At 39.5% G+C, this 14,382-nt stretch overlaps 1 protein-coding gene and 1 long non-coding RNA gene across 2 annotated transcripts in view; one reads left to right on the plus strand and one right to left on the minus strand.

Moving 5' to 3' along the window:
- Positions 1-6,529, plus strand: part of LOC122065725 (endoribonuclease Dicer homolog 3a) — an 89,287-nt gene extending 82,758 nt beyond the window's left edge. The window contains exons 24-25 of the mRNA XM_042629559.1: positions 5,609-5,720; positions 5,865-6,529. Coding sequence (XP_042485493.1) covers positions 5,609-5,720; positions 5,865-6,069 — 317 coding nt within the window. The 3' untranslated portion in view covers positions 6,070-6,529. The remainder of the gene's footprint in view (positions 1-5,608; positions 5,721-5,864) is intronic.
- Positions 6,530-8,077: 1,548 nt separating this feature from the next.
- Positions 8,078-11,052, minus strand: LOC122066100. The gene is made up of 2 exons (XR_006136236.1): positions 8,475-11,052; positions 8,078-8,347 (listed from the first exon to the last, which is right to left on the minus strand). It is a non-coding gene; the product is annotated as an uncharacterized LOC122066100 (long non-coding RNA).
- Positions 11,053-14,382: the final 3,330 nt, after the last annotated feature.

Genomic DNA, 14,382 nt, shown 5'->3' on the forward strand with positions numbered 1-14,382 from the left:
TGGGGTGGGTGGGGCGTGGTGAATAAAAAAATTCATTACCAAAAGGATAAAGGATATGAGGGAGCCCGGAGAATAAGGGGGCAAAGAGACACAAACAAAACCACACCCATACTAGAATGAAAGGGGTAGGCCCCAAGAGGCAACAATGAACCTATTACCAGCATATTTTTCATGGCGTCTAGGTGATCCAAGGCATTGGAGAGGGCCCAAAAACCAGGTGACACCAACAAGGCGCCTAGTCACCTAGTAGACGCCTTGACAACTATGATTACTGGGAGAATCAGCACATCTTGAAGGGGTCATAGACAACTTGTTATAGGCATAAAAAAAAGATGGTGTCCCAAATCTATTGGAAAGGCCTAGATTTGGGAGCCCACCTTATGAGATTACAATTCATCCAAATGTGGTATGTAGCGGCACCAAAGCAAGCTTACCCACGAGGTCACAGATTACTTTACTGCCAAAGGTCATATTCACCCAAATCCATTCGTGCTCAAAGGGTAATACTCTTCTCTGGGGCCAAAATCTTGGAAGGAGGCCATTTCAGATCTAGGAGGAGCAGCCGAAGAAGAGATGGTTGACATCTTCATTTATATTCCAACAAAGGCAGCGAGAGAAGGCCCGCCGTGTAGTGAAGCTGTGGCGGGGGGATGTGGGACTTAAACCAAACCAACTTGCACCAATGAATGACCGGTCCAAGGAGATTCCTAGCCGACTTGGAGCTAAAGAGTCTGGAAGTACAGCGGACCAAGTAAAATATCACCACAACCGAGGGCATTCTTGGGATACCCGACAAAGCAACCCATACGGTGGGGGGGGGGATGGGGGGCTAATCATCAAACTCAATAATATCTGAAACCTTCGCCTTCCTATGGAAACCCAAACTATAGGTTTGTCACCCACTAGATGAAGGACTCTTTGAAGGGTGCCAATGGTCCAACCATAAACTAGTGGAGGCACTATCATCAATCATGCAATTGATAGCTCCGAAAGCAAGAGGTCTAAGCTTCAGAATTTTTCTCCAAACCCAGGGAAGTATCTGAGATCAAGAGAGCCATCCAATGGAGTCATTTTAGAGGAGCCTAGAATAGACCCAGTCTACCCAAAAGATTTTTCTTAGCCGCAATCCCCCAAATCAACTTGTGACATCTTTAATACGTCTGAGCCCAAGACCCCTCTCATCTTTAGGGAGACAGAGGTCCAACTAATAGAGTGGAGAAATCTGGAGCAGTCAGATCCTTTCCATAGAAAAGAGCACATTAGAGCTTCAAGATTCGCAATAACAGCATGGGGGTGCCCAAAAATGCCAAGACCAATAGATATAAGTAGACTGAAGGATATATCTGATCCATTTGAGAGACCCGCTTAAGTTAGTAACTTGCCCTTCCAAAGTTATAGTCACTTACACATAAGATCAAGCATGGGAGTACAATGATGGGCATTAGGTCATTAACGAGCATGGCATTCAATATGGAAAGGATCAGAGGCAAACCCATATATTTGGCCGGCAGAAGGCCCAAAGAGAACCCAATCAAATCCTACAAAACGTGTTAGAATATATGTATTAGGGTACATTAGGAACTACTTAATGTTTTTTTTTGGATGAATAAATAAATTTGTACCCAAAGAGAAGAGAAAATATAAGGGGGGAAAAAGGAGGGGAGGGGAGGCTTAAGCCAACAAGGAGAAGCAAACCCCAAGGGGAGCTAAGCAAAAGCAACTAAAAAAAAACCTCAAAACAACAACCAAAAGAACCAGGAGGGTGCAATCGCCAACCAAGCCAGAAAAAAGAGGGGGGGGGGAGGGGGGAGAGGGGGAGGTCAAGGGGAGGTCAAGGGGAGGGACTGGCAAGAGGTTCTAGGAAGAGATTATGTGATCATTTCTAGTGGACTAAGGGATAAGCTGAGGGCGCAAGGAGCGTAAGGAGCGCAGGGAATGGATTTTTGTTGCAACATCGAAGAAGATGGCTTTCCAAATCCTATCCAGGGAGCGGGAGTTGGAAGACCATCTACGAATGTTGCACTCCATCCAAAGATGGGAAATAGTAGTAAAGAAAGCCAACTTACCAATGGTGTCACAGATGGAGGAGCCAGCAAAGGTCATGTCAACCCAGATACATTCCCTATCAAAGGGAAGAATTGCCCTAGGGGAAGGCCAGCAAAGAGCAAGGACAGATTTCCAAACGAGGGAAGAGGGGGCAAGAGAAGAAGAGGTGGGGAGTATCCTCTAGACCAAAAGGGCAGAGGCAACAGACAGGGCTGACCAGGATGTGGCAGTGAATAAGGAAGGACTGTGTAGGAAGGCAGTTGGAGAGACATCTCCAGGTGGTGAAGCTGTGACGGGGGATATGGCCTTTGAACTAGGTGAGGTTACATCAAGGGACAACAAGGCCAGAGAATCTGATAAAGGACCAAGTAGAGGCAAAGGAGAACAACCCATTGGAAGAGGGAAGCCAGACAATTCTATCGTCCCTACCACGATGCCTAGGGGGGATGGGGGCAGAAAGGCCCATAGATCCGCAAGAGGGGGGAGAGGGAGGGGGAGTCCAACCCAGAGGGGAGAGAATGGAGGAGACAAGGGAGGATTTGGGGAGGCTAGAGGAGTATATGATCCTAGGGGTGACGAGAGAGGAGAGGATATCCGAGGGGTGCCAAGGGTCCATCCAGAGGGAGGGAGACTACCCATTGCCCATAATGGTGGAACAAGCAGTAAGGGCAAGGGGCCTGAGACTGAGAATTTTACGCCAAATCTAGGAGGCATCAGAGGGAGAGGGGCAAGTCCAAAGAGAGTTATGAGAGAGCAGATAAGAGTATACCTAGTTAACCCAAATACTCCTATGCTTGGAGGCAAGCTTCCAAATAAGCTTGAGGATGCCCACAGAGTTGACCTCCTTGATTCTTCTTATACCAAGACCTCCTTCTGATTTGGGCAGGCAGACCTTTTCCCAAGACCGAGGATGGAGAAACTTGGAGGACTCAGAACCTTTCCAGAGGAAGGAACAGAAGAGACTCAACATATTTGATAGTGGAAGAGGGAAGGACGAAGATCCCAGACCAATAGAGATAAAGAGATTGGAGAACAGATCTAATTAGAACAAGTTTACCAGCATAGGAGAGAAGTTTGCCTTTCCAGACTTGGAGCCTTTTCCTAATAAGATCAATCATAGGAGAGCAACGGTGGGAAGAAAGCTTAGTAGAGATGAGAGGGAGACCCAGGTATTTGACTGGCAAGGAACCCAGGGAGAAACCCGTGATACCAAGGAGGAGGGATTGAATCTCAGAAGAGACACCAAAGAGGAAAAGATTAGATTTGAGGAGATTGATGGAGAGCCCAGAGAGGGATTCAAAGGAATAGAGGGCAGTCATGATGGAAGAGATGGAGAGAGAGTTAGCTTTAGAGAAGATCATGATGTCATCTGCAAAAGCAAGGTGACATTAGGGAGGAAAGGTTATGTCAACCCAAATCGTTCCTCTCTTCTCTCTTCTCTATTCTTCCCTCATCTCTAACCCTAGTCCTCCTTGTTTCTAACTTGGTATCAAAGCTTGTACAAGGGTTTGAGAGTCGATCAAGCATGCCGGTTTCATCCTTTAAGTCTCTCTTGGAACCCTAGAAGCAAAGGGGTCCATTAGAGGCTATACTATGTAAGAAAAGTATACAAGAAGACCTAATGGAGTTCTAAAATCCACTTGAAGATTGTTGGAGGGAGCTTGAAGGACTACAAAGACCATTTGAAGCCCAAACTGAGAAGACCTCATCCCAGGATTACCTCCAGCAAGACTTCCCATTTATTGTTTCTCTCTCCTCCAACGTTGTTTGGGGATGTAACCTTACTGGAAAGGGTCGCCCAAGGGTCTTGTATGATCCCTCCAAACCTCGTTTGCTGAGTAGTTGTGATGAAGGAGCACAACTCCATCTACAACTTGCTGCCAAGTATCGTTTTTCTCCTGTTTTGGCTTGTTTCTGGCCTGCAATAGCTAGTAGTGAGGTTGCTGGTTCCATTTGTTAGATATTTTCTATCCTATGATGCTTGCATGTGAGTTTTGGATGAAGCTCCACAGTTAGAAGTGAGTTTTGTTGATGTTTTATCAAGATTTCATGCCTTTTTAGCCTGCTGGAATTTTTTTTTTTGGGTTCTGAGAAGACAATATTTGGGACTTGTGTATCCCCTCTTGGTTTGGATCTCCATTGGTGTTGTTTGAGGAGTATCCTAACATTATGTCTAATCTCATGGAACCTCTTGAGGCTACATCGGGTGGGTCGAGTAGTGCCAACCCCAGTTCAGTTGTCTTTGACAATCCTAACATCCAGATTTCTCTTGTGAAGTTGGATAGTACCAACTACTTGGATTGGTCACACTCTGTGAAGCTATCCCTGCAAAGTAGAGGAAAGCTAGGATATACTACCAGGGCTATCATGGCTCTCGCTGTCGCAAACCCAGAGTTCCAGAAATGGGAGACTGCAAACTCTACTGTTATGACTTGGCTACTCTTCTCCATGAAACCTGAGATAGGTAGGAGATTTATAAGGAAGGTCGACAAGCTTCTTCAGCAAGCACTCTCCATGAAGCAGGGGACTAAGTCCATTTCTGACTACTATAACACTATTATAGGACTCTGGGAGGAGTATGACCATTACCGAGATCTTCATTTAACCAATCATGATGATGAAGCCAAGGTCTATAGATCTCTTGAAAAAGAGCGTGTCCTGATACTTCTAGGTTGGCTGAATTCAGAATATGAGTAGATCCAGATATGGATTTTGGGCCGGTCACCCCTACCTACACTTGATGAGGTGTGTAGCTACCTCTTGAGTGATAGGAGGGATTTAGATAGGTTGATGTGAAGGCCCAACATACACTAAAAGTGTCTCATACAGGAAATAGAAGACTCAAGAGAAAAAGGGTCGGCCTTGGAGAAGATCATTAGGTCATCAACAAAGACAAGGTCAAAAAGCTTAAAGGCCTTGCAGTTCGAGTGGGAAACGATAAGCTGCTGATCTATACAAATTTGGATGCTTATGGAAAGGACTTCAAGGGCTAGAATGAAAATGTAGGGTCAGTGAGAGGTGGCAACCCTGCGGATACCAATAAAAGAGGCAAAGTAACCAGCTGGGCTTGACAAGCACTATAAAGTGCGGGAAGAAATGTTGCAGGAAATCCAATTGGTGAAAGCATGGGGGAAAGGCATTTTGTGCATGACATTGGCAATGAAATGTTGTCTCAAAAGTCAAAGGCTTTATGGATATCAATCTTCGTAAGGGCAGCAGGGGAGTGAGTTTTTCTATCAAAACCTCTGACAATCTCGTTACAAAGGAGAATATTGTCAGAAATGGTTCAATTATGGATGAAGGCCGATTGGTTATTAATAACCAGAGAGTCAACCACCAACTTGAGCCTATTAGCAAGGACCTTGGCAATATATATATATATATATATATTTTAATGACATCAGGCCTCATGCACTGGGTACACCCCTTTATTTATATATACATATATATATATATATATATATTTTAAACCTTTATGTTTGTGTTTCTTCTATTGTTTTTTTTCCTTTTTCTCGGGGCAAGTATTGTTTTGTATCCTTACAATAGTATTGTTGGTTTGCAGTGAGTGTATCAATTAACTTGCAGAAAGGAGGCCCTCGATCCTCCCTCTATCAGCTCTGTAGATTATTACAGTGGCCAATGCCTAGTTTCCATTCGGTAGAACACAAGTCAAGGTCTGTGTCACTAGCTTATGGAATAATTACTTGTTTTTATGTCCCTATTGTGTGATCTTATTTGAACTTTATTTTTTTGGGCTAGTTAGATCAAGTGAATCCTTTCTCATAATTTTTCTTCCAATTTTGTATTTTGTACTACAGATTGCCGATTGAATTTGGTGAAGGTTCTGAAAGACGCGTGGGTTTCAGCAGTTTTGTATCAAAAATATCCTTGCACATTCCAAATGATGGTGCTATTGAATTGACGGGAGATCAGAGAGCTGATAAGAAGAGTTCATTCGACTCTGCAGCACTCCTCATGCTTTATGAGCTTGGAAGACAGGGGAAATGTGTGATTGAGGATTAGTGAACAGGATTTGATACAATTTAAGTGCATTATTACTTGTGCAATATATAGGAAGAATCCCCAGAATGGGATGTTTTTTTTGTTGTTCCATAATCTTGAAACAGAATAGGAATATCAGGCTAATGAGGGTTTTGGAGTTATATGCCCAATTGGAGGCAGTTTCCTTTCTCCCCCGGCAAAGGAGGTATTCCTTCACCGTGGGCATTTGTAAGGGTGAGACGAATATTATAATGCGGGTAGGAGCACTGTTGAACTTTTGTCCTACCGGAGTATTGATGACTGTCAAATTGTGGGTATAAACATCATTTGTAATTTGTTGTACAGTGCTCCTTTGATCATTTATTTTATTAACTTTCATGTTGTATTTATTTGAAACTTTTCAATGTACAAAGATGCCTCATTTGACATTGTGTAAAAAAGGAGAACAAAATCTATAAAATTTCACTTTTGTGTTCATAAATTATCAATGTTTCTTCTCTAAAGTTTAATAATTTTATCTATACAAATCCAGCTGTGATGGAAATTTGAAGTTGCAATGGTCTTGCGGGTTAACAATCACAGAACTCTGAAAGGTTTGTATTTGAAACATTTTGAGAACATTTTCAACTTTTTTTTGAGTTACATACCCCAGTAACGTGTTATTCTGCTCATAGAGAACCTGAACTCTCTCTCTCTCTCTCTATGGGAGCTGTTTTGCTAATGCATCCCCCATATCATCTTATGCTGCCCTTGAAAACATTGGATAGGCATTTATATTATACAATATCGGGTTGTCTTCTTAGGGATACCGTTTTTCACAACCATGGTTGTCTGTCTTCTTAGAGATGGTTTCCCTCCCCAGCTCCTTAAAATCGAAGGTGCATCCTGCAAAAGATTGTCCCACATCGGCACCTGAACCCAGTCAACCCAACACATTTTTGGTACGTGCCACATCACCCTTGGTGATGACAGCTGCTCCAATGCGGCAATGGCAGTGATGCCGTCTGCTCTGTGATGGAAATCATTTGCAATCATCAAATTTGGTCACAATTTAAAAATTACTTGTAAATCTTTCCCAGTTCGTTGAAGATTCTTCTTCTTCAACTGTTTCTTCTTCCTCCTTTCTTTGCAGGTTAACTGGGTAGAAATGGAAATGGAATTTTAGGTTCAGACAAAGCAAAGTACTTCATGAATTTGGAGGTTTTAAAGTGAAGGGTATAATGGTAAATTTATTTCCCCACAAGGATAATTTGACCATTTAGATAATAGTAGACTACAGATCATCATTTAACAATTTTATTCTAATAGAATGAATTTATTTAATATTATGACCAATTATAAGAGTGGAATAAGAACATTTCCTTATTTTAAATCACAATTTTATGTGCCACATGAGTGAATGAAAACGAAAGAGGAGAATGAAGCAAAGAGAACAAATAGGGACCTCCAAAGATGCAGATTCTTCAAATGATTAATGGTTTTCAGAGTCGATCCAAGAGCAAGAGACCAAAAAAACAAAAAAACTAAACTATCAAAAAAAAAGTCAAAAAGTTTCATCCTTTCCGTTAGTAGTATATCAAGCCTATGAGCTTTGCAATGCGACGCATCATTTCTATTTCAGTTCCTCCAAACGGTAATCCGTAGAATTGGAGGAGCTCATTGATCTTGATTTTTGCCGAGGTGCTTTCAGCTTCGGTTACGTGGTCATCCCCCCTTGCAGTATAAAAAATTCCTGTGAATTCTTAGGAGGGTTAGATGGAATATTTCCTTGAGTGTTGAATGGCCATAAAATGACTAACTCATAACACTGAGTTGTTGATCCTTGCAAGTACATTATAATCAAAGAAATTTAGTCTCCTTTCCATTTGATTCAACCGCATGGCCACATTGGACTCCAAATTATAAAGACGCCCAGTAATATTATCTAGACGCCCATTAATATTATTAATGGCATCAAGCACTTGTTGCATATTTGCACCGTCCATAAGTTCTAAAAAAATAATAATAATAATAATAATAATAATAATACTAAAGACAGATTAGATATAGAAAATCTAAATAAAGAATTACAGATGAGATTCAAACAATCTGTCTCTTGAGGTTGGGCCATCTTAGTGGGACATCAACGATTATCCTTGAGACATCCCAACATCTGTATCCAAAGAAACTACTTTCCTATACATCATAGGGAAATTTAGAAAAAAATATATGTGGGACTCCAAGTTGGAAGTATACACATGGTTGACGCCACTGAACCCGCTGAGAATGAGAGTGGTTGCAGCCGTGAAACGAATTTTCTCTTCGAGGAGATTTGCAGGAAAATAAATAAATAAGATAGGAACTGACATGGTTCAAATGATGATCCGAAAATCAACTTGATCGAATTGAAAATCCGAAACTGCTGAACGTTAAAAGAGGAGACCTACCTCAACTAAACTCATAGCAGGTTCCATCCAAACCAACCCAGTTGAATTCATCCTTGAGCAGACCTTAGTCACTCGATCAAAGGGGAAATCAGGGCTAATCCCAGCCATCTATTCCAAGGTTGTATCACACCAGGAATGGTTTTGCCTCAATGTTGCGGAAAATAGGCAGCGAATCAGATACACTAGAGACGAAATCCCCAAAAAATACTGGGAAGAAACCAACCCAGGATTGAAGAACATGAGAGGGAAAGAGAGAACCTTCTTTTCCCCACCAAAAACCAGAGATTTTTTGTTCCTAAAAAAAGCTAAAACCCCCACCTAAAAATCTCTTTCTCAACTCGTCTCCCCTCATGATAAGAAAAAAACCCTAACACTAGAAGAATAAAAAAATAAGAAGAAGACCAACCTATCCTCTGAACCGAACCTCTCTTCTCCTGAACCTATTAGAGAAACTGATCGACCTCCCTCCTAGAAACCCCCAGCTCCTTTTACTCATAATCAAAACTTAACCCCACCCCCCATTTCCCTTCACTTTATTTCTCATTCCCTCTCTCTTGCGATTCTCTTCCGTAAAGAAACAACAAAACCCTAATACTCTATTTTGGCCTCTCTCTCAAGCTATCCCTTTCAAATTCTCTTTTCTTTTCCTCCTTTCCTTCTACACGTGGGTTTGTGAGTGGCCCTAATTCTTCCTTTCCCAATCTACCCCTAATGTATCCCAAAAGGCCAAACCTATCCTTCTCCACTGAGGAATTATTACAAGACCGAAACCCCTTTATATTTGTAACTCTCTCAAATTTAAGATTATCAAAATACCCTTATCCAAAAGAACTTTAAACATTTTCTTTTATTATGAATCAAATAAATAAAAAAATAATTCAAAGGTATCAAAAGGGGTAGGGACAGTCCCATATGTCATCAAGAGCGAAAATGAAATAAAACCAAACCCCCCCCAAAAAAAAAAACTACATTACATAAGAAACATTAAATAGGCCACACTTGGCGTACAAATCAATAAGAGCACTATTTAAAAAAATAAAAAATAAAAAATCTTCAAATCCTATTTGAATTATTCGGGCATGAACTTTCAAACCCAAAAGCCAATCTAACCATTTTGCACAAGAACAAAGAACACTGGATAGGGTGAATTTTGGGGATTTCAATCCGAGCAGCAAAACAACCTCAATGACGCATGGACATGACCGAGTCTAGCGAGCTCTCTTCTGACAGAATAACCTGCTTCTTGGTCATGCCCATGCTTAGTGGAATGGCTAACCAAAGACTGGTTGTAGAACCCGGAATTTCTTTCAGGCAAAAAATCAAACAATGGGTATGCACCCATTTGAGGAAATCAATTAAGGAGTAGAGAGGATGGAGAAGATGGGAAAAAGAAGAAAAGAGATGGTTCGGCCATGGCAACTGGCAAGGGAAGATAGGGAGAAGAAGACGACAAAGAAGGGTGGAGAAGGTGAATTTTTAAGATTTATGAGTTCAGCCAAGAAAAGCGTCCGCTGGGTGTTTCGGAGAAGAAAAGAAGAGGAGCTAAAGAAGGGGCATGGTTAGGGTTAGAAACTTGGATGGGATCCTAATATACGGCTGTGCTTGCTAGTCATTTTGCTTTAGAAACGACGTTTCGTGTCAAAAACATAATTTCGATTTTCTGTGTCAAAATTCCGTTTTTAAACCAAAAAATGGTGTTTGGTGAACATGTTTCAGAAACGGTTTCAAAACAGAAAAACAATAGTTCTGAAACCAAGTTCTTTGTAGATAATCAAAAATTACAGAAATACCACTAATTAAAAGACTAGCATAAATTGGTGGGTAGGTATTGTTCAAAATATAATTGCCTACCATGTATAAGAAACAAAACTCTTCTTCAGAATATAATTGCAGTACAAACTGATATAGGATCTTCTTCAGATATACTAAACTTCCATTAGAAAATAAATAGAATATAACAAGAATTGGTGCACAAGTCCATCCTCTAAACTACCACTCCATCAATCAACATCTATCCTGCCCTTATTAAATTGGTCAAGTATATAAGAAAATTAAGAAAAGACCACAGGGTTATAGTGATCCGGGCAACCAATGTGTGGGTAATTCAAACAACATATCTTACAGCAATACAAGTATAGACTGCAGCTTCAACACTCACAAAAAACAATGTAGAGAATAGTAACTGCAACAAATGAATAATGATGTCCCCTAGTTTTAGCATTCCATTTGATTGTGGCACATATTACCTTGAACAAGGACATTATTGATGCTCCCAAATTGGCTCCATAAATTATCTCAACTAAATCTCAACCTTTCATATTAGGAATAATCAACTTGTTTCGGGAATTAAAGAACCAGCTTCAAGTAACACTCTAGCAAAGACCCAAGGAACTCCAAGTAATAGTTTCCCATTCCACGGACTGAAAGCAATCCTTGCTCTCATTATAGCACAAACAAATAATTCCCTCTAGTACTACAACACAACTTTCCAAAGATGCATACTATCTTATTGTGTAAAGATACAACGCAAAATAATGCTCCTCAAAAAAACTTTAAATCCACCAAGTTTACACCCCACCCATCATTACAACATGAATAAAGTACACCTTTAGCATGGGGAATTTGCAAACATAAATAGTCCAACAGTCCAATGATGCAATTCAGTTTATAAGAACATCTATACTGTCATAGGGAGTAACAATGCCCACACAAACACACAAGTCCATAAAGTTTTTTTAGTTCTCAATGTGAAAGGATGCTAGACAATGCAACCAACAATACAATGTCAATGATACAATTCAGTTTTTTTTTTTGTTTTCTCATCCCTATCAAAGGGCAGAAAAATGTTCATATTCCAGTAAGCTACATCATATTTATGACCTATGTCTTTAGTTCCCACTTTCCCATATCAATGTATCTTTTTCCTATTTAGTGCTTGTAGGTACCAACCATATCACTTCTCTCCTCCTGGGTTTGTGCATCCGCTGACAGTTAGCTATGAACTCAAATATTTATGAACTTAGTAGGAACAGAGCATCAACACAGAGCATTAAAAAGCAATAATCAAACAAACATATCACCAATACCAATACCAGTTGGTGGTGGAACACGGAGCATTCAAACATAACTGAAAAGCAATAATAAATCAAACAAAAGACAACTTCAGTTTTGATAATGTCTGCTAGTGTCCCTGCTGCAGTGGAGTTAAACAAAATATTGACATTTCAGACATTCTAGGGTACAGAAAGGGTGGAAATATTCTGAAACATTTGATTGTTGAGAGGGCTTTTACCAAAAGAACTGAGACGATTTCAGTTACTTGAAGATCTGAAAGAGACGGAGAGCAGGAATTTCACCAAAAGGGTTACAGCCGAGTTCGCACTACCGATGTTGAGAGGAGTTTAACCAAAATCGTCGGTTCTAGGGGTTTCTTCGCTGCGATATCAAACGAAGGTAGTGTAGACTGGTGTTGAGGGAGAGCAGTGATCAAACGCAATCGAACTCCTTTGTCGAGCAGGGATTTTTTGCGGGTGGAGAGATTTCACCAAATAGGGTTCCAGCGAGAGTGGAATGGCTCAGTTCCTCAAGCAGGGTACAACCGAAGCTACTCGAGCAGGGACGAAGGCGACAGAGATGTGTTCAAGAGTCCAAAGGTTGTCTCAAGCATGGATGAAGGCGGGAGAGAAGGGTTCACCGTGGCCTCTTCGGGAAGGAAAGTGGGGAAATTACGCATTTTGTAAAAAACCAACGATTGTTTTTGGAGTAAAGAAAACGACATCTTTCATTAGATCTGACTTTTTTTATTTTTTGAGAGTAAGAAAACTGTATCATTCGTTTGGTGTTCACGATTTATTTTTTCATTTTTTTTATAAATTAATTAGGTAAAAAAATGTTAGAAATGAGAAATGTTGAAATATGCTAATTATCATTTGAGCTTCGTTTTAAAACAGAATTTTTTACAAAGAAACGAAAAATTTTGATTTTGACGTGAAACATCGTTTCTGAAATAGAATGATTACAAACGCAGCTTTCGATTTTTTTTTTTTCTTCTCTTTTCCTAACAAGGTTACCCATGTTCTACTTTTGGCATTCCAAATCATATATTTTTGTTTGAGAAAAAATGAAAAAGCGTACTGATAGTAAACCATAGATTTTGTTTTCTTATTCTCGTGAAACGAAAAAACGATAGAAACATTTTTCGGAATGACTACCAAATGCAGCTTAAGGGTCAATATCAAAAGGACAAAAGATATCAATGAATTAAAAAAAAAAAAAAAAGAAGAAGGTATAATCATCTTTTCTATTTAAAAAACTAACATCTCTTTTACTGTGTTAGTTTGTGTGGGTTTAAGTTTTACCAAAAAAAAGTTTGAGGGCAGGAGGCCCCTACATAGCAGGACGCCCCCTCTCAAATTTTTTTTATTTGAGGGCAATTTATACTTTCCGGATTAGAGTTTTTCGTTATATATTTGTAGCGAGAGTTTCTTTATTTGTAATACAAGCAATACTGAGGGATGTGAGGGACGAGCACTGTGACCCTATTCTCCATTGATAGTAAAGCAGGATCTCATCTCATCAGGGACATAAGCAACCTTGCTGAACCTCGTAAATCTGTGTGCATTGTTTGTTCTATTTTTTCATCATCTTCTGTATCGTTTTAGGGTTACGTTTCTACAAGAGGAACTTAGCTTCAATTCCCTTTCTGGCTTTTTGAATCAAATTTAAACACAAGGAATATTACATCATGATGTAGGACAATCAGGTTAATGTAGCATAACCATAGTTAACAAATTCGGATTCGGGAATTATTCGGACGAAGAATTATTCGGAATAATTCGGATGATTAATTGAAGGATTCGGTCAAAAAAGCGGTCAAAAAAGCTTATTGGGTTTTTTTTTTTAAATAATGTTTAAATAAACCGAATAATTCGGTTTAATTCGGATTCGGTCCGAATTATTCGCGATTTATATTCAGTTTTGAAAAAGTCGCGAATTTTAAAGAATTTAATTTTTAATTCGGATTCGGTCCGAATTTTTGATAAAATTCGGAAAAATTCGGTTCGGCCGAATTGATAACTCTGAGCAGAACCTAACCAAGGGCTCAATTATTTTGTTCTCACAGTACGATATCATTGGCATAACCTGATAAATCCCACTGCATCTCGAAGAAAGTTTGTGATTGAGCATTTTTAGATGAATGAGTGGGAAGGTAGGATATAACAGTCAAAAGGCTTTGAACTTTTTTGGACATCAAAAGAGAAACTGAAAGGTGGGAAAAAACATGGATTAAAGAATGAAAGAGAACAAAAAAAAAAAACAATTATTTTCTGAGAGTTACAGTGGAATGGTGAAACTGAGCTTTAATGTTCCTGGTCCTGAAGACTGGGATAAGAAACTAATGATACTGAGACGATAGTTCCTATAATTAATTGCTATGGCAGTCCTTGACCATTAATGTTAGCTCCCCATGAAGTGCTATGCCAGGGTTACCAATGTTCATGACGGGGTTTATGTTGCTTTGTTTGTTCATATTACTCAGGTGGATTTATTCCTTTTGTTGGTTATTGACATGTAACAATGTAATTTGACTTTGAAACTCTACTCCAATAGTATTTGGAAGGGTGATCTTTTTGTTGATCGTATTAATATAAATATATATATATATATATATATATTTTTAAGAGTTCTGAGAAGATATTAGATGTGCTTGATATTTTGAAGGGTGAGGTCCAACATTTAAATTGCATCAAAGGGTTTTATTTATTTATTTATTTATTTATTTATTTTATTTATTTTATTTTATTTATTTTATTTATTTTATTTCTTTTGCATCTCCTCCCGATTGTGCTTGTAGTGATAATATCCTCATTTATGTAGCGGATGCATGCTCAGATAATGTACAAGGCTG

This window comes from Macadamia integrifolia, chromosome 2 (genome assembly GCF_013358625.1).
Source record: "Macadamia integrifolia cultivar HAES 741 chromosome 2, SCU_Mint_v3, whole genome shotgun sequence".
NCBI classification, from domain to species: Eukaryota; Viridiplantae; Streptophyta; class Magnoliopsida; order Proteales; family Proteaceae; genus Macadamia; species Macadamia integrifolia.